The sequence below is a fragment of the Marmota flaviventris genome, chromosome 1 (genome assembly GCF_047511675.1).
Source record: "Marmota flaviventris isolate mMarFla1 chromosome 1, mMarFla1.hap1, whole genome shotgun sequence".
Taxonomy (NCBI): Eukaryota; Metazoa; Chordata; class Mammalia; order Rodentia; family Sciuridae; genus Marmota; species Marmota flaviventris.
In genome coordinates this window covers 60,489,626-60,510,876 of record NC_092498.1, presented here as the reverse complement: position 1 = coordinate 60,510,876, position 21,251 = coordinate 60,489,626, and the positions used below count along the sequence as shown (strand labels likewise).

Genomic DNA, 21,251 nt, shown 5'->3' with positions numbered 1-21,251 from the left:
CAGTGTTCCAAAAAAGTTACAAATAATGGATGCTTTTGAAAGTATAAACTTACTTAAACTTGAAATAAATAAATTTTAATAATAGTTTTAAATTTCTTTTAAGAGAAAGTGACTTCCTTTAAAATAACTCTCTCTATATATTTAAACTAAATTTGAAACCCCAATTGGTTACTAGACTGATGTAGTAACTATAAGGAGGGTAGAGAAATGTTTTGGTATAAGAGCTGGAATAGAACCCGAAACAGAACAATATCTTTTTGCAGAAGAATTAGAAAGGTAGCCAAACTTTCAGACAATATCAACACATATGTCGAAATGCCTCTTTTAATCAATTTATTTTCAAATACACTGATTACCTGATTGGTTGACTCAAAAATTTAAAGTTCTACTTATGCTAGATCCTGTACAGGTCTCTGCAAAGTTAAAAAACAATTCCTTAAGGAACTTACAGTTTAGTAAGCATGCAAATAATTTGAATGACAGTTCTACAACAAAGAAATTAATGAAAAGCAGGAGCCAGGGGAAGGTGGTTCTCAAACTTAGAGGGTGAAAGAAATTAGATATTTCAGACCACATATAGCAAGATGGTACATTTGAATTGCTACAGGTTGCTCAGCATTGTTGGAGCCTGAATACAAGAAAGTACTTTAAACTTGTAAGACTAGTAACTTAAGGATCCTTCCTTTATGGAGATTGTATAGATAGACTGACACTAAAGGAATTTAAGCATGTTAGAAAGATCACTGTGTCAGCCATGTGCAAGATCAATTAAAGAGCAGCAACACCAGGAGCAGGAATTCCTTTAAGGAGTTCTGTGTATTAAAAACTCAAGGGAGCGACAAGGGTCTTACACAGGGGAACACTGACAGGGAAGAGGGAATGAATAAGATGATTATCTGAAAAGCTGAATTGATGGACCTTTGATTTCTTGGCTGTGAAACATGAGGCAGAATGTCTAATCTATATTAGGGTCCAGGTTTTAGACTAGGAGACTGTGTGTGATCAGAAAGAATCAAGAGAGCTGGAGGAAGTGGCGCATGCCTGTAATCCCAGAGGCTCAGGAGCTGAGGCAGGAGGATTGCAAGTTCAAAACCAGTCTGAGGAGATAAGCAATTCAGCGAGACCTTGTCTCTAAATAAAATAGGGTGGGGGATGTGGCTCAGTGGTTGAGTGCCCCTGAGTTCAATCCCTGGTATCCCCCCAAAAAAATAAGGATCAGAAGTTGTGCTGTATTATAGGTATTTTTAAAAATTTTCTCTGCTATGAAATTATAGCTGTTCATTAAATCTCACCTTTGTAGCCTCCTTTGGTCCAATACAAGTCCTACATTCTGAAGATACCCAATATTCATGTATCAAGCAAACACAAAACTATCAATTCTAATTATGGAGCTTTATCCCATAGAGCATTTTGGCAAAAAACAGAATTTGCTTATCTTATCTAGCTTATTATTTAAATGTCAACATCTTCTTTAGGATTCTTAAAGGAATTTGAAAAAGAAAGCAATTTGTAATTTGTAATTACTTGTTCTCTTAGCCCCTCATCCACCTCTTCTGAACTCATACAATTATGAGTATATGGTAAGGTGTACATTCCATATCCAATTAATTGTTTTTAGCTTACAGAATTAACCATACCACTGATACACAATTAATTTCAAACCAATCTTTGAACACTTACAAGTAATGCTGATGTATATTCATTATAGTGACTACTATTACTTTTGAACTCAAACCAAGCAAAAGACTGTTCTGAGAAATATAAAGTAAAAAAATTCCCAAGTTAATATCAAATCTTCTTTTTTTGAAATCTATTTTCTAGTGATGAGGAGGCATAAATTTCCAAAGATGCCACTTATACAATACTCTAAACATCGATAAATTTTAATATATAATTTCCAGAGAAATTATTTTGATTATTTGAGCAATGAGAAATAAAATAAAAATTGCATGCCTGTGCTCAAATATAATTTGGAAATAGTTTGGATAATCATGAAAACCAAATACAAGTTAAGATCTACAGAGACTAAGATAAAATGTCTGAACACTATGTTCTATATTATATCCATTTAAAATTGTTCTTACCTTTAGTAGTTTAGTAGCTAGTTTTAAAACATTATTCACTAGTGTCAGTTCCTCCTTTTTATTAGGTTTTTTCTCCATTTTCAAGTAGAGGTTTATCTTTTATAAAAAAGAGTAAACAAAAATATTTAAAATTATAACCAATACACTCTCTTAGTTTGCCAGGAATTGAACCTATGGCATCACACAGGCTAGGAAAGTGCTCTGCCACTGAGCTATATCCTCAGCCCCCAAGTATACATTTTTAAAAGGACTTGAAAGACATTCACCAAAATATTAATAGTGGTTCTTTGAATATTGAGATTATATGTGATTTTAATATTTTTCTTTAGACTTTACTACACAGTCTCCTATAATAAATATTTAAGAATATAGAAAAAATAACATTTAAATGTTTCTAATGTAATTAAAAGTCAAAAAGAAAAGAAAATTGGATGGCAGATAGCATTATTAAAAAGATAAGACACTTATTCCCTGAGTCAAATCAACTTAAAAAATAAATAATGAAATTTTTTTTGCTGAGGCCAGCTTTGAACTCATGATCCTCCTGCCTCAGCCTCCTGAGCCGCTAGGATTACAGGTGTGCACCACCACACCCAGCTAAATAATAATGAATTTTTTAAAAATAAAATTATATTCCTCTAATAAGCCATTAAAAAGAATAAGTAATAATAATTAAATCAATTGGTTTGTAATTTCTTATTTTGAAAATAATTAAAAATTATTTGTGTATTTTTATTAGCCACTTTGTAATAGGCAATTTTAGGGTATCTGCCCTGTCCACATTTCCCTTCTTTGAAAATGCCCTAACTACAAACCTATGGAGGAAACATCATATGGCAGCTGCACTTATCCACTTGATCCCACCTTCCCATCCCCAATATGGCAACCACAACCCCAATCAAAGCTAGTCAATGCACTTTATTAGTGATAATACAGTATCTGCCAAATATTTTAAGTACGTGAATTGAAAAGTTAGTAAAGTTCAGGGCCAAACTCATATTCAGACAAACTCAACACCACGTGTAAGACAAATTTACACAGTGGCAAATCTATAGAGAAGTCATGGGTCAGAAGATACAAAGAATAGCAGAAATGAGAAACCATTCACCTCAAAGTTAAGGAGGAGATGGCTGACTACATCCAATTCTATGAAACCCAAGTATACTTTCTTAGAGATCTTTGTTGGTTACTCTCCCTGTTCTCTTTAATTTAGCTCATTTGAGGGGGTTATTGATTCTTTAAAATCAAACTATTCCTAAGGAAAATATTCAAACAAGCTCATTGCTAATATGTTTTTTATATAATTCTTATGAAATGGTGAGAGGAAAATATTCAACAAAGTCATACAAAATAAAATTAATCAATAAAATTATGCTTTAATCTTTATATTGAACAAAAATGCATATTTGTTCCAGAGGGACTCTACAAAGCAAATACATAAATAATGCTTTAAAATCCATCATTTTCATAAAAAGTAATTCCTTCTTGACAAGTAAAAATGGGACATAAGAAAAGGTTAGATTTGAAATCTGAATCAAGGCAGAAATATTAAAGAAAAATTTTGCCCTTATCAAATTTTAAGTTTGCTTTACAAAGATCTTCAACAAGTATATTCCTGAAAAACAAGAAGTAAATGAAAATATTTTAACATATTATATGTAGATTATAGAGATTAATTTGTAGCATAACAAACTCACCTGTTCAGTAAGTAATATTGAGGTATTGCTATATTTTTTACTTGTTTCTGATCCAAGAGTAACAAATCTTAAGAGAAAAAGTGTTAATGAGATGCACCAGATTACAAGTTCCCAATTGTAGTGACAATCAAGGAAGATCTCATGCACGTGAAGCAGCTAAAAGGGTATGGAAAAAGGCAATATGAAGCAGCAATATTATTCAAACCATTTCATTTTAAAAGAAAAATTAAACTTTATACAGTTTAATCATAAATGCAGTACAACATTTCAAAATATGCTTATTAATTATGAGATCTTTTAAGTACTCAAAAGTATAAATAATAATGTAATATATAGCCCTAGGTCCTCTACCCAAGTTTTGTCAAATTTTAATATTTTGTAATGTTTCAGATTTTTGAAAAATAAAACATTACAGATTTAACTGACACCTCTTTAAACTTGTCCTTGACCCTGATTTCTAACTGCTCCCTGAGGTAATAAATTTTGTGTTTATCTTTTCCATTGAGGTTTTTAATAGTTTAGCTACATAAATATGCTGAAACTATGTTATGTATACCTTAAATTTTACATAAATGTCATCACATATTCCCATCATGCTTTCATGTGTGTCTTTATTTTACTGAATCTTTTCTTCCAAGACTTACCATGCTGATATGTTAGCTCTAAATTTGTTCATTCTAACTCATATAAAACATTGCAGTAAGAGAATCAACCACAATTTCTTAGCCTATTCTTGTCATTAACAATTACAGTTTTCCCTATTATAATCAATGTAGTAATAAACATTCTTGTGTTCCTTTGTCCACATATGCAAGGCTTCTTCTAGGAATTAATATCTACTTGTTCGGAGGTCACATCTTCAACTTTATCAGATACTGCAATTAGTCTTTAAAACAGTTGTACCAATTTATATTAGCCATGTATCAAATTTTATGTACCCTCATTTTTGTCTACATCTTCTTACATAACTTTTAATAAGTTTTTATCATATTTCTCCATAGGGTATTACTTATCTTGTGTTAGATTTTTTCTTGGGAACCTACTATTTTTTCCTTGTTGCTACTCAAAATGATATATTTAGTTTTTGTACATGGCAGGGTCCAACAAATGATGGTTCACTGGCAAAATCTAGCTTAAGGCCTTTTTCTGTTTGTCTTTGAGGTATGAATAACTTTTACTTTTTTTTTCCATTGAGAATCGAGAAGAGGAATAAGAAGGCGAAACAGGAATATTTCAGGGACTCTGTGTGTCAGGCAAAAGTCTAAAATATTTACTATATGGCCCATTATAGAAGTTTATAGGTTTGCTGGGAAATTCTGATTAATTTCACTTATTGACTTAGACATAAAATTCCTTAACTAATGTGACAGAGATAAAACCAGAAATTTTATAACAATATACCATGATCAAGGTAATTTATATTCTCAACCATGGAATTTTCTCAACCATGTATCAAATTCAGTTTTCCTCATTTTTGTCTACACTGGTTACTATCCAACTTCTTAACATCTGCTAATCCTTAGGAAGGATGAATGTTTCAGATGTTTACTGGTTACTGGTCACTTTTGTTTCCACAAACAAATTTAGAAACAAAATTGATTTCTATGTTGATGTTATATATCTGTTGATCTTGATCTTCTAAAAAATATACCATGTTTTATTTGGGGGGGGGGCAGATACCAGGGATTAAACTCAGGGGCACTTGGCCACTGAGCTACATCCCCAGCCCAATTTTGTATTTTGTTTAGAGACACGGTCTCATTGAGTTGCTTAGTGCCTTGCTTTTGCTGAGGCTGGCTTTGAACTCATGATCCTCCTGCCTCAGCCTCCTGAGCCCCTACAATTACAGGTGTGCACCACCACGCCTGGCTATAACATGTTTTTAATCCATATCCATAAAGCTATATCCATAAATCCGTATCTATAAAGCCACCTGGATAGCCTACAGAGAAGTTCATAAAGTCTATGATTTTGTTTCTTCCAAAGTTCATATCATTTACCTCTCCCACCTTTGTTGGTTAGTATCCTCTATCAAAATGTTGACTAGAGAGGGTAACTTTGTCTTAATTTAAAGTACATAACCCTAAGGTAATATCATTCATTATGTACAATGGTTGGTCCAAATTTTGAAAGATAAAAAGTTCATCAGATAAGGGCAGTACTTCCTAATACTTGTACTATAAATCTTCATTGAAAATTTACAAATTGTTTTCTTCATCTATTTAGATCATTGCATGTTTTTGGCTCCTTTCATCAACTAAAGGATTTAAATTATTGGATTTTCTAAAGTTGAAGATCTCTGCATTTCGGGGATAAATTATCTTGGTCACGTCATATTGTTTTTAATTTCTGGTTTTATCTCTGTAATACTGTTAAAGAATTTTATATCTAAGTCAATAAGTAAAATTAATAAAACTTCCCCATTGTCATACTGCTCTCTGGTATTGGTATTATAAAAAAAAAAAAAAACAAAACTAAGAAACATTTCCTTTTTCTATTCTCCAGATCTTTTGTGTAAAATTAGGATCATTTGTTTCAATGTATGATTAGATTCACTTGTAAAATCACATGGGTCAGGGCTGGGGCTGTAGCTCAGTTGCAGAGCACTTGCCTAGCACTTGTGAGGAACTGGGTTTGATCTTTAGCAGCATGTAAAAATAAACAAATAAAATAAAGGCATATTGTCCATCTACTACCACCACCAAAAAAAAAAAAAAAAAAAAAAAAAATTAAAACATCTGGGTCAGAAGTAATTTTGTTAACGGCTTTTTTTTTTTTTTTTTTTTTTTTGGTGGAACTGGGCATTTAACCCACTGGCACTCTATTACTGAGCTACATCCTCAGCTCTTTTTCTTTTTATTAAAAATAATAATTGCCCAGACTGGCCTCAAACTTGCAATCTTCCTGCCCTAGTCACCCAAGTTATTAGGATTACAATGGTATACCAGGATCCCAGCTTGTTAATGGCATATTTTTAAACTACTAAATAAATACTGCCTATCATTTTATATCCTCAGCTTTTAAATTACTTGTTGAGTCAGTTTTAATAAAGTATGCATTTCTACAAAATTGTTCACTCATGCTTTCAATTTTAATGGCATAAGACAATTCATATTATTTGAAATTTTCAATTGTGCCAGTAAGTTAGTTTAATACTATGCTTTTTCTTTGGAAAATTTATAAGTCTGTTTTAAACTACCTAAACGAGTAGGGCATGATGGTGCATACCTGTAATCCCAGTGACTTAGGAGGCCAAAGCAGGAAGATCAAAAGTTGGAGGCCAGTTTCAGTAACTAAGCAAGAGCCTCAGCAACTGAGCAAGACACTGTCTCAAAATTAGAAATAAAGGTTGGGACTGTAGCCCAGTGGTAAAGCACCCCTGGATTCAATCCCCAGTACCATAAAAATAAAATGTCCAAGTATACGAGTTTCACTGTTGCTATCATTGTTTTCTAATTTGAGTGTATTATAGCTAGATCATGTGGTCTGTATGGCATCATTCTTGGTTATTAGTTGAAAATTATTTTGTGGCCTAATACATGGGAAAGTTTAAAGTGTTCTTGTGCCTGAAAAAAAAAAATCTCATTAATTCAGAAAAATTCAGGTACAATGGTACATGTCCATAATCCCAGTGATTCAGGTCTGAAGCAGGAGAATCACAAGTCTGAGGCTAGCCTCAGAACTTAGTGAGATCCTGTCACAAAATAAAAAAATTAACAAAGGGCTCAGGATGTAGCTCAGTGTTAAAGAACCTGTGTGTTTGATCCCTAGTAACACACACACACACACACACAGAAGAGAAAAACTCATAACCATTATCTCTAAATATTCTACTTTCTGCTATTCTTTCCTCCTAGAATTCCTATTAGACATGTGTTGGATTTCCCACCTATGTCTCAATGTTGTTTTCACATTTTCTATCTCTTTTGTCTTTGTCCTAGATTTGAGGTCATTTCTTTTTCTCTCTGTTCATTAAATGTATCTTTTGCTGTCTTTATGTTATTAATTCTGTTCATTGTGTTTCTAACATCAATGACAGTATTTTTCATTTTTCTTAAGTATTATTTGGTTCATTTTCAAATCTATCTCTGTTCTTTTCTCACAGTGTTATCAAACTTTTTAACCATTTTTGACAAAATTACTGTTTCTGATCAATCTATTAACTGAAACAGCTGGAGATCTAATCCTGCTATTGATATGCTGACTCATGTTGGATTTTTTTCTTCAAGAGGCTTTATCTGTGGAAATCTTGCAATGTCTAGGCTGAAGTCACATCCCCCATAACAGTCTTGGTTCTGCTTCTGCTAGACATCAAGGAGCCCAGGGCCACTTTTTATATTAACTTCTTGACATAGGAATTATAAGATAAGATATATAGTGCCAACCTGAACCCTAAATCTGTAATAAAGCAGACCTACAATTATATACAATTATATATATATATATATATATATATATATATATATATATATATATATATATATTTTTTTTTTTTTTTTTAAATATTTATTTTTTAGTTGTACACAATACCTTTATTTTGTTTATTTATTTTTATGTGATGCTGAGGATCGAACCCAGGGCCTCGCACATACTAGATGAGCACTCCACCACTGAGTCACAGCCCCAGTCCAAATTATATATTTTTAAGAGAAACATTTCCCCCTCCTTGTCATACAGAGTCATACAAAGCTTCCTTGCCATCCTGTGTGGTGGGCAGACTATTTTTCTTATCTACTTTCTCACTGAAGCTGGAGGCTTTTGAAGGTTCTGACTTCAAAGATATTCATACCAAACATATTCTGGTATGAATATGTTTAAAGTAGTATGCTAGACAAGCCCTCATTGCTATCCTCATGTGCGCATAAAATTTCAAGTTTATAGGATACTAAGATTGACAATGCACCTCACTTTCTTCACCTGCCATAGGATTAATGCATATACATAATTGCTCTGCTTTTCAGTTTTACCTTCATTTTTAATCTTTTATCATCTTGTGTGTTCAGATATGTACATTAAAAAGCTCAAAGAGCAGGCTGGGGTTGTAGCTCAGTGGTAGAGCGCTTACATAGCACATGTGAGGCACTGGGTTCAATCCTCACCACCACAGAAAAATAAATGAAATAAAATAAAGGTACTGTGTCCATAATTTTTTTTAAAAAGCTCAAATATAAAAACCAACATATGTACATGTGTGTTTATCTGTCTACTGATCACGACACAGAGATAAATAAAATATATTTACTCATTCCACTGGAAAAAAAATTGCAAAAAGTCAATTTCGAAACTTACCCGTTTAGGCTTACTTATATTATTACTTTATTATTAGAAAGCCTTCTGAAATAATGTTTAGTATCTGATGTTTAATTTCTACCTAGAACAAGTCAACTCACCTGAGCACAACAGATAAATACAACTGAGATAGTCAACAAGAAAGCAGATGAAACTATTACATCAACTGATCTCTGAGGACCTCGACGCTAGGGAGGAAAAAAAAAAAAAAAGAAAAACACTTTTAAATATATATTACTAATTAGCAGCTAATTTCCATTCTTTCAATAAATGTGTTGATCCATCACTGCAGATTGGTCATAGTTTATAATGCTGAAAATATACCTAACTTTTCAGATAAATTTTAATTACAAAGTGTTAAAATTTCCTGCCAATTTGCAATATACTAAAAATAGAATCCACACAGCATAGAATTGTTAGCATACCTTTCAAATATTTTTGTCAAACACAATAATCATTTATTCAACAATTGTTTCTTGAGTGCCTGTTCAAAGTGAGGCACTGTATTATGCATAATAAATATAGCCAAGAACAAAACAGGCATGGTCTCTACTGTCACAGGAACTAGTAGGGGCGTGTAACATCAACTTGTAATTACAAATATATATGTAAGCTGTGATAAAGTGCTATGAAGGAAAAGTAAAGACGGGTTGCTTTAAGATAACACTCAGGGAGACTTAATTTAGATTTGGGGGCTATGAATATGGACCTGGGACCATCTCCCCGAGGAAGTGATAGTTTTACACCAAACTAAGGTGCAGGGGAAGGATGACAGATATCAGTGCTCTAGGCAAGAAAGAAGAATATGTGCAAGTGCATAAAGCAGGAAGGATCATAATGTATTTAAAGAACTGAAGCAGTCTAGAAAGTTAGACAGGGAAGTTATTTCAAAATGAGACAAAAGAGGTGACAAAGTAGGGCCTATGTCATAAATAGCATTATAAGCCATATTAAGATTTTGATTTTTATCCTAAAATCAATGGAGATTTTCCAAAAAGTTTTAAAAATTCTATGATTATATGAATTAAAGATTTCTTATAACAGGTTGAAGAAAGCACTGGAGGGAGTATATATGAAGTCTCAGAGGCCAGTTAAGAGACAAATGCAGTAGCAGAAATTGAATGATGACTTCATTTAGGGTGGCAGAAATGAAAACAAAGAGGAAAAAAATAATAAGATATATTCCAGAAGTAGAAAGGATAGGAAATGGTAATATTGAATACTGGAAATCAAGAGAGGAAAGCTAGTATCAAGGATAATTTCTAGGGCTGGGCTTACATGATTTCCTTATAGAAACATAAGCTCCTAAGGGCAAGGACTTTGATCTAAACAATAGTAAATGGCACATGGTTAACATTTAAATAAACATTACTATTACTATATAAAATCATCCAAGTACCAAAAATAAATGTAATACCTATTTAGGATTGCTAATGATGGGAAATTTTGAAAGAATTCTAAGTCAAGCAACAGAGATCATATCTATCCTCTCCATATATCCCTCACAGTAAGAAAAAAAAAAAAATCTATTCCAATTTTTAGCATTTATCAATGAAGACTAACAGACTAAACAGAAAAACAATTTAAAAAAAACATATATAAAAGCAAGTAGTGCAAACTTTTTCTTTTTCTCTTTTTTTTACTTCTTTCATTGTTACTTCAAAATAAAAAGCATTAAAGATCTAGGTATGTCAGAGTTTACTTGTCTTTGAGTCAATTTTAGTAACAGACAGTGTTATTAAACATCCTTGAATTTGCATGATTATTCCACATATAATGATTCATTACTATTTAGTACCATAACTAAAAAAAAAAAAAACTATTGTTTCTAAGACTAACTCAGATGTTTTCTTTTTCCTCTAGAATTTTCATATCTTAATTCCATAAATGAGAGAATTACTTGAAAGATTAAAGAAGAGAACAGCATGAAACAAATGACTTAGAACCACAAGCTAATATTTTAAAACATTAATAGGTCACATCAGTAAGGAGACTCATTGGTTATGCATTTTTCAAGATTCTTTTTTAAGTGGTGGGCTCCCTCTGCTGGTTGTGATTATCATTCTTGGTGGGAACATCCTTAAATCAGTACTTGAATGAGGAATTGGAAACTATACATCAATAGACACATACGTATTGACAAAGAAATTGGAATTATTAGAGGAAACCAGCATGTAAGAGTATTTTTATCATTATTATTTATTTCTACCTTAAGATAGGAACGGAGAGAGAGCCACATTTTTATATTCTGTACTTTTTTCAGCCGGAAATGAGGAACCTCAGATTTTCGTGCCCTCCTTGCAGATGTTAAATGTCCAAAGAGTTTTGCAAAAAGCAATCGCTAAGAAAAATAATTAAGATGAGGATTAATTTTCAAATAGATTACCACAGAAAGTCAAAATATTGATTATTTTTATTTTTTTATGTACTATAAAAGCGAAATAAAAATAGGTCAAAATGATCTAGTGAAACACTAAAATACTTCAAGAATACTTTGGACATTATGAAAAGGATATTATGTTCTCTATTTAGAAACCTACTTTATACCCACCTGTTTATAAGTTCTTTCTGCTACACAGAGCAAGAAAAAGAAAATCCATACAAGAGACACACGAACCACAAAACTTATTATAACCATAGAAAGAACCATGACATCTTCATTAGAACCAAATGCAATCACATAAAGTTCTGAAGCAGAATGTGCTGTGAGTTGTTCCAAGTCTGTAGCTTGAGAGAGTCGGAAAACAAATGGGGTTAAACCCAGGATTAGAGAGATTACATTTCCAAAAATCTGGTATCCTATTCCTGGTATATGGCTGTTCACCTTGAGAGAGCCAGAGGGAGAGAGGAAAAAAGAAAAAATATAAATATATTTTATCAAAAGTAAAATCAACTCTTATTGAGCCTTTATATAACAACAGGAAATAATTTTGTTAAATTTTATTAGTTTTAATACATGAAAAATGAAATTTGAGAGCTTACTACACATAGACTATAAGTCATTTATTTCTTCAGTTTTTAAAATTGTTGCATCATTAAGTAGATGCAGAAGGATTAACTATCTCATATATTAGATGTTTAAAAATCATTCACATCTCATTATTTTAAAAGTTAGAAATATTCAAATATTGCAATATTAAAAAATGAGATTTCATACACTTAAATTTGATTCTTTAAGAAAAAAAAACCCTAAAACTATATTTATCTGATAAATTTCTACCTTGTGTTTTTCATTAGAGTTCAATATACAAATAAATGTTTCCTTAAAACTAGTTTAGAAAAAAGAGCATGACAGAAAGAATTAAATAGAAAGATGAAGAAAATCTAAGGAGATTATTAAAAATGAGAAATATTAAATAATGGGAAAATATGAGTTTCCAATATGCTAGGCTGGTAGAACTGCAAGGATCTTAAATACCATGTAGCTAACTTTTCTCATATACTTTAGGTAAATAAGATTGTTCTAAGTTATGTACCAGTTCACAGATAGTTAGGCTACAGAACACCACTATATGCAAGTCTCTAGAACCTCCCTAGTTGATTGGTTTCAATTATTCACATTGAGGTATGAAATAGGGAGCATATTAATTTCTAGATCCAGTTATTTTAATTCTTGTTCTGCAAAAATTAAAGACTAGACTTCTAGCATTAAAATGTACCAAAGAAATTCAGAATTGAAAGTTAAATCATATCTAGTTGTCTAGAGAAATCAGAAAAATTTTAAAAATAATTATCTTATAAAGGAAATAGTTTAATAGAAACTGAAATTAAAATCCATAGTATTTGTACTATACTTCTTCAAACTTCAATATTTTGACCAATGTCTGTATTACTTCTATATATTTAAGAAAGCAAGCAAGAACAAATATAAATTTTCTACTTCAATTTTTTTTTTAAATTTTAGGTTCTAATAAATATATGAACCAACAAGGACAATACAGAAAAATAAGTATTCATCAACACCTGTCGATTAAGTTTCTCAGTTTTATCCATTGAAAGCAAAAAAGACAGTAACATAAAACAGGAAAATTTTACACTGTATTCTATTCTTATTACACTGTATTCTATTCTTATTACATCTATTCTTAGAGAAATGAAAATGCTTTTTAAAAGATTAGAGTGATTTTATACCAAAATAATTGTTTAAATCACAGATGAAGCCAAAAACACACAAATAGCTATTTTTTAGGGTGCAGGCAGGAGGCAAGCAGGTCATTAATATAACATTCCAGTAATTATTTTTTATATTGACAACCAATAATTTTACCCTTGAATTAAAAGAATAAAAATTTAAAACTCACTCTGTTCATTATCATTCCACTGATTTCAAGTACAGACATGTCTGCTTTCTTACAGTCATTGCCTTCCCATACTATAGCGCTTATTTTTTCTAATCCCGGGTGGGAGCTATGAAGCCAGGGCACATGACTCTACAAAAAAATAAAATAGAAATTGGTGGATCTATGTATTACATTTCATAAATTAAGAGTATGTATATAAAGTTATATATAGCTACATATACAATTTTAACTATGTTAAAAATAAAAATTGATAAATACATTTACCATTTTATTTTTTTTATTAGTTGCTCAAAACATTACAATGATCTTGACATATCATACATTTGATTCAAAACATTTTATAAATGGAACATAAATATCTGTGCATTAGCTCTAACTATACACACATGATTTTAGATACAATAAATTCTAACTTAAATTTATTTTATACATTGAACAGATGGCATAAGAAATTATATAGTTACAAAAATGTAGAACCTTTCTATGATAGATATTAGGCAAACTATCATTCAAAAATATATTAAAATGTATCAGCAAAACTACTTGCCAGTCAGTCTATATAGCTTCCAATATACTAATATTAAAAGACAAATGGATGTCAAATTGTCCATAATGATCAGTGTCTAATTTATTATCAATGAATACAAAATATGATAGCAGAAGTTTGAACCTCTTAGAAAGACTAAATAGTGATATAATCTCATCCTGAGAGAGATTCTTCCTCATACTTACCTTTATATTTGATTTAGTAACTTTTCTGATATTTGAATCTACAATTTCTCCAAAGGATCAACTTAAGTTGTTTTGGTCCAGATTAGAGAAAACATTGTAAGCTGAAGCACAGATAACTAGAAGTTTTATCTGAAGTAGAATAAAGTATCTCTCAATGTTTCAAAGAATAAAAGAAAAATTGAAAACTTTATGATGAAGAATCAGATACTTAAGGTTTAGATCTATAATTAAAAGAATAAAACCTCAAAATAGGATAGCTGTATTAAAAATAGCAAGATGATTAATGAAACACTAACCTCAATGTAATTAGATCTTGAGAAGAAAAGTAACACTAAAAGATATAAGACCCAAAATAAGATGAATTTATTTGTATATATCACAGAACTTGTGACTTATAATTTTTCTAACAGGATGATATACTTCCCATATCTTATAATAAAAAGGGTAGGTTTGCCATTCATAACAAACCTCAGGGAACTAATCAATAGATCTTTTGACATTCTAATATTTAAATTTTACAACATATCTCATTAAAATAACTTCTAATGATGAACAGAAGACTATTCTAGCTACATCAACCTTTGGAGAGTAAAAAAAAAATAGGATTAAAATATGGTAAAGAAATGTTTCTGTAAATTTAAGGAATACAATTTTTTGTCTAGTGGGAGTAAAGTTGCACTGATTCATTTCAATTGAAGTTGACAAATAATAATATAATAATATATAAGAAAACAGAGACAGAAAATTTTTATCTTTTCCAAAGATGTAACTATAATATACATTTACTTTTATGCTATATATTTCACTATTTGAGAACTTTAAGAGTTGGAAGATACTAGTCATTAACTATCAACTTAATTCCAACACATGATGTTTCATAATTTATTCCTGAAATATTCTAATTTGGGAAATAATTCACACCAAAATGTTATCAAACTTTCTCTGAAAATTTAATAATAGTGAAACATAATGGAAACAACACTAGGAAACAAGAACCTGAATGGAAAGAGAGTTAAGCTTGGGAGGTAACAGATTTTAACTAGAATTATAGACTTTTTTTTTTTTAAGAGAGAGTGAGAGAGAGAATTGTTTTAATATTTATTTTTTAGTTATTGGCAGACACAACATCTTTGTTTGTATGTGGTGCTGAGGATCGAACCCGGGCCGCACGCATACCAGGCGAGCGCGCTACCACTTGAGCCACATCCCCAGCCCGAATTATAGACTTTTTATTAAAAAAAAAAAAAAAAAAAAACTATTAGTCTATATATAACAGGAGTTAAAGGTCTTCCTGATTACCTTAAAGGTATAACAATAAGATTGATTGACCTGGACACAGAAATAGAATATCAAGAAGTTCTTTACTGTCCTTCCAAAAGTACTTATTTTGTATCCAATTACCTTACCAGTTACTCTAACCAACCTTTGCTATCATTTTCTTATTCTAGAAAATCAAAATGTAAGAGAATTTTAGAAGTTAATTAAAAGAACTCGTTTCCCCCTCCCCATATGAAATATATAATGAAAAACAATCTTGTTGAAACATGTGAATGGAGAACAGATAAAACACCCACCCCTTTTTCTTTTTCAATGATTTCCACTATAAAGCTTTTTGTGAAATACAGTTTGGAAGACTGGAAGATTGGCTCAATCTGGTGATTTCTTTCTTTCTTTTTTTTTTTTTTTTAAAAATTTATTTATTTATTCTAATTTGTTCCACATGACAGCAGAATGCATTTCAATTCTTGGTACACATATAGAGCACGATTTTTCATGTCTCTGGTTGCACACAAAGTAGAGACACACCATTCATTTCTTCATACTTGTACTTAGGGTAATGATGGCCATCTCATTCCACCATCTTTCCTTCCCCCATGCCCCCTCTCTTCCCCTCTGCCCTGTCTAAAGTTCCTCCACTCCTCGCTTGCTCCACTGCCCCATCCACATTATGGATCAACATCTACATATCAGAGAAAATATTGGGCCTTTGGTTTTTTGGGATTGGCTTACTTTGCTTAGCCAATATTCTCCAATTCCATCCATTTACCTGTGAATGCCATGCTTTTATTCTCTTTTATTGCTAAGTAATATTCCATTCTGTATATATACCACAGTTACTTTATCCATTCATCTACTGAAGGGCATCTAGACTGGCTTCACAATTTAGCTATTGTGAGCTGTGCTGCTATAAACTTTTATGTGGCTGCGTCCCTGTAGTATGCTATTTTTAAGTCCTTTGGGTATAAACTGAGGAGTGGGATAGCTGGGTAAAATGGTGATTCCATTTCAGGTTTTTCAAGGAATCTCCACACTGCTTTCCATATTGGCTGCACCAATTTGCAGTCCCACCAGCAATGTATGAGTGTGCTTTTCCCCCCACATCCTCATCAACAGTTACTGTTGTTTGTATTCTTAATAGCACTATTCTGACTGGAGTGAGATGAAATCTTAGAGTAGTTTTGATTTGCATTTCTCTAATTGCTAGAGATGATGAACATTTTTTCATATATTTGCTGATTGACTGTATATCATCTTCTGAGAAGTCTGTTCAGTTTGTTGGCCCATTTACTGATTGGGTTATTTGTTTTTTGGTGTTTAGTTTTCTGAGTTCTTTATATATCCCAGAGATTGGTGCTCTATCTGATGTGTGTGTGGTAAAAATTTGCTCCCAAGATGTAGGCTCTCTATTCACCTGATTGTTTCATTTGCTGAGAAGAAGCTTTTTAGTTTAAATCCATCCCATTTATTGATTCTTGATTTTATTTCTTGAGCTACATGAGTCTTATTAAGGAAGTTGGGGCCTAATCTGACATGGTGAAGATTTGGGCCTACTTTTTCTTCTATTAGGTGCAGTGTCTCTGGTTTAATTCCTAGATCCTTGATCCACTTTGAGTTTTGTGCAAGGTGAGAGGGGTTTAATTTTATTTTGTTGCATATGGATTTCCAGTTTTCTCAGCACCATTTGCTCAAGAGGCCATCTTTCTCCAATGTTTTTTGTGCCTTTGTCTAGTATGAGATAACTGTATTTATGTGGGTTTTTTTCCATGTCCTCTATTCTGTATCACTGAACTACAAGTCTATTTTGGTGCCAATACCATGCCATTTTTTGTTACTATTGCTCTGTAGTATAGTTTTTAAGGTCTGGTATAGTGATGCCACCTGCTTCACTCTTCTTGCTAAGAGTTGCTTTGGCTGTTATGGGTCTCTTATTTTTCCAGATGAATTTCATGATTGCTTTTTCTATTTATATGAGGAATGTCATTGGGATTTTGATTGAGATTGCATTAAATCTGTATAGTGTTTTTGGTAGTATAGTCATTTTGACAATATTAATTCTGCATATCCAAGAATAAGGAAGAATCTTTCCATCTTCTAAGGTCTTCTTTTATTTCTTTAGCATTCTGTAGTTTTCATTGTAGAGGTCTTTCACCTCTTTTGCTGATTCCCAAGTTTTGTTTGTTTGTTTGTTTTTTGTTTTGAGGCTATTGCAAATGGGGTGGTTTTCCTAGTTTCTCTTTCAGAGGATTTGTCACTGATGTACAGAAATGCCTTTGATTTATGGGAATTGATTTTATATCCTGCTACTTTGCTGAATTCATTTATTCTAGAAGTTTTCTGGTAGAATTTTTAAAAATTAATTTATTTATTTTGTTATGTATGACAGCAGAATGCAGTTCAATTCATATTACACATATAGAGCACAATTTTTCATATCTCTGATTATACACAAAGTAGAGTCACACCATTTATTCCTTCATACATACACTTAGGGTAATGATGTCCATCTCATTCCATCATCTTTCCTACCCCCTGACCCCTCCCTTCCCCTTCCTTCCCTTTGCCCTATCTAAATATCCTCCATTCCCACATTCCACCCCCCCCAAACATGGTACATTATCTTTTTAATATATTTTTATATACAATTTGCCAGAATTTTATTGAGAATTTTTGCATCTACATTCATTAGAGATATTGGTCTGAAGTTTTCTTTCTTTGATATGTCTTTGTCTGGTTTTAGAATTAGGGTGATATGGGCCTCATAAAATGAGTTTGGAAGTGTTCCCTCTTTTTCTATTTTGTGAAATAATTTGAGGAATATTGGTATTAGTTCTTCTTTGAAGGTCTTATAGAACTCAGTTATGTATCCATCTGGTGCTGGGCTTTTCTTGGTTGGTATGCTTCTGATGGCATCTTCTACCATTGCTAGAAACTGATCTGTTTAACTTGTGTATATCATCCTGATTCAGTTTGGGCAAATCATATGACTCTAGAAATTTATTGATGCCTTCAATATTTTCTATTTTATTGGAGTACAAATTTTCAAAATAATTTCTAATTATCTTCTGTTCTATAGTGTTCATCATAATATTTCCTTTTTCGTCACAGATGTTAGTAATTTGAGTTTTCTCTCTCCTTCTCTTCACTAGAATGGCTAAGGGTTTATCAAATTTATTTTTTTCAAAGAACCAACTTTTTGTTTTGTCAATTTTTTAAATTGTTTCTTTTGTTTCAATTTCATTGATTTCAGCTCTGATTTTAATTATTTCCTGCCTTCTGCTTTTGGTGTTGATTTTTTCTTCTTTTTCTAGGGCTTTGAGATGTAATGTTAGGTCATTTATTGTTAACTTTTTCTTCTTTTTAAGGAATGAACTCCATGCAATGAACTTTCCTCTTAGTACTGCCTTCATAGTGTCCCAGAGATTTTGATATGTTGTATCAGTGTTCTCATTTTCCTCTAAGAATTCTTTAATCTCCTCTTTGATGTCTTCTACAACCCATTGTTCACTCAATAGCATATTATTTAGTCTCCAGGTGTTGTAGTAGCTTCTATATTTTATTGCTAACTTCTAATTTCATTCCATTATGATCTGATAGAATGCAGGGTAGTATCTCTACATTTTTGTATTTGCTAAGAGTTGCTTTGTGGTATAATATATGGTCTATTTTAGAGAAGGATTCATGTGCTGCAGAGAAGAAAGTGTATTCACCCACTGATGCATGAAATATTCTATATGTGTCTATTAAGTCTAAGTTATTGATTGTATTATTGAGTTCTATAGTTTCTTTGTTTAGCTTTTGTTTGGAAGATCAATCCAGTGGTGAAAGAGGGAAACACTCCCTTTTTTTAATGGCTCAGGGGAAACAGCAAATAATTGCATTTTAAAATTTTATCACATAGGGTCTTCTTATGTTTTCTAACTCAAAATTTAGAGCTCATTCAGTGATTGTTCTTCATCTTCAAGCAAAATCTAAACTGTTTTACTTCTTATCCATTCAAAACTGCCTAAAAACCTTAACTCTTAAAAGATGGTATGTATTTATTTCAAATAAAATCATCCTGACAACTGCTTCACTGGTGTTTTCAAAGGTGAGAGTGTAGCCATTAAAATCTAGCTTCATCTATTGAAAAGTGTTACTTGATCATGGCTTTATATTTTATGATGTACCCAGCCATGACTACAGGAGAAAAATATTCTCCTATGAATAAGTTGTTACTATTTACAATAAAAATAAACAATAAAACAAAACTCTACATTTGGAAATATCCTGACTAGAACATGTTGTTTCTTCACAAGGAGGGATTTTACTTTTTTAAGGTGGGCAGGAAAGGAGCCTGCAAACTTAACACAGACCCTGGTCAAACAAGAAAAACAAATCTGCTAACTTTTCATTAAAGAGAGCTAGTTTCTATTATCTGATTACTAGTAAAACTAAAAACATGATCCTATGGTGGGGGGCGGGCACTGAAAATAGGCAATGTGTGTGTAAAAATCAAGACTTTAACCCGAAAGCAAAACCAGTAATATGCTTAGGATACCATAATTAGACAGGCAGAATAGAATATTAACAATTTTCAATTTTACAAAGAAGAAGAAAGAAGAAAGAAGATGATGATGATAATAATAATGCCATTTATTCTGTGTAAACATCATGAAACACTTTTTTAATCATTTCAGGAAAGCCTAATTGCCATGCATTGAAAGAAAATTTTATTTTTTCATGTATTCAGTCTGTTAATATTCATTAAACACAAACTATATATCAAGTAATGAGTGATAAAATAATAAGGCAAAATACATATGATACCCACTTCAAGTGTTCCTATGGTATCTCTGGGAAAACAACTTCCTTCATCTTAATTCCAGTTATTAGTCTTGGAGACTTAGGTGAGTACTGAGATGACTCATCCAATACCCTATATTCTCATGAACTGTTCATTATTTTCACATTTTTTTTTTTAAACCAGAGACCCTTCAGCTATTCCCTATGGCCAAACCCTGAATCTTGGCACCATACTGAATTGCTAATACTTCTGAAATGAGTCACTGACCACAATCTCCTATCCTTCCAGGTCTCTCAAACCTTCAATTCTTTTTTTTTTTTAAATTTTTTAGTGTAAATGGACAGATATTTATATTTATCAATTCCCCCATTTTTGTATGTACTTTTTATCATCTTATTTTAAAACTTATCTTTTAACCTGGGACAAGAAAGACTTTCACGTATATTTTCTTCTCAATGTTTTAATTTTTTTGTTCCTCATACTTAGGAACTATGTTGAATAAATTTTTATGTATGGACTCATTTGACCTACCTTCATCTAGTCCATCTTTTCCCCACTGAATTGTAATGTCATTTATGTCATGTATTAGGGATCCATACAAGCTTGTGTCTACTTTTAGATTTTTTATTCTGTTTCATCAGTCTATTTGTTATACATCCACACCAAAATTTTTTTTCTTTTGATACTAGGGATAGAATGCAAGAACACTTTACCACTGAGATATATCACCAGTCATGTTACTTTTAAATTTTGAGACAGGTTCTTTCTAGGTTGCTGAGGGCCTACCTAAATTGCTGAGGCTAGATCAAACTTCCCAAGTCACTGGGATTATAGGCAAGGGCCACCACACCCTGTCCATACCATACTATCTTGAAGTTTTAAATGTAAAATAAAACTAGCAGGAAAAGTCCCCTGTTCTTCAAAATAGTTTTTGCTCTTCTTGACATTTTGCTCTTTAATGTGGACTTTAAATCAGTGTTAAGTCCAATCAAAAACAAAAAAATGAAGAAACAAGATGTTTGAATTGTGACAGAAAAAGTGGTCATAATGGGCATCTCTGCCTGGTACCTACCTTCAATAAATA

The 21,251-nt window shown here is 31.8% G+C and overlaps 1 protein-coding gene across 2 annotated transcripts in view; it reads right to left on the bottom strand.

The window, feature by feature from the left end:
- The window catches only part of Phtf2 (putative homeodomain transcription factor 2), a 138,508-nt gene that overhangs the window by 3,282 nt on the left and 113,975 nt on the right, over nucleotides 1-21,251 (bottom strand). For both annotated transcript variants that reach the window (XM_027926341.3, XM_071613438.1), the window contains 6 exons: nucleotides 13,372-13,500; nucleotides 11,622-11,894; nucleotides 11,280-11,411; nucleotides 9,172-9,258; nucleotides 3,782-3,937; nucleotides 2,085-2,180 (listed from right to left, as the gene is read on the bottom strand). In XM_027926341.3, coding sequence (XP_027782142.2) covers nucleotides 2,085-2,180; nucleotides 3,782-3,937; nucleotides 9,172-9,258; nucleotides 11,280-11,411; nucleotides 11,622-11,894; nucleotides 13,372-13,500 — 873 coding nt within the window. The remainder of the gene's footprint in view (nucleotides 1-2,084; nucleotides 2,181-3,781; nucleotides 3,938-9,171; nucleotides 9,259-11,279; nucleotides 11,412-11,621; nucleotides 11,895-13,371; nucleotides 13,501-21,251) is intronic.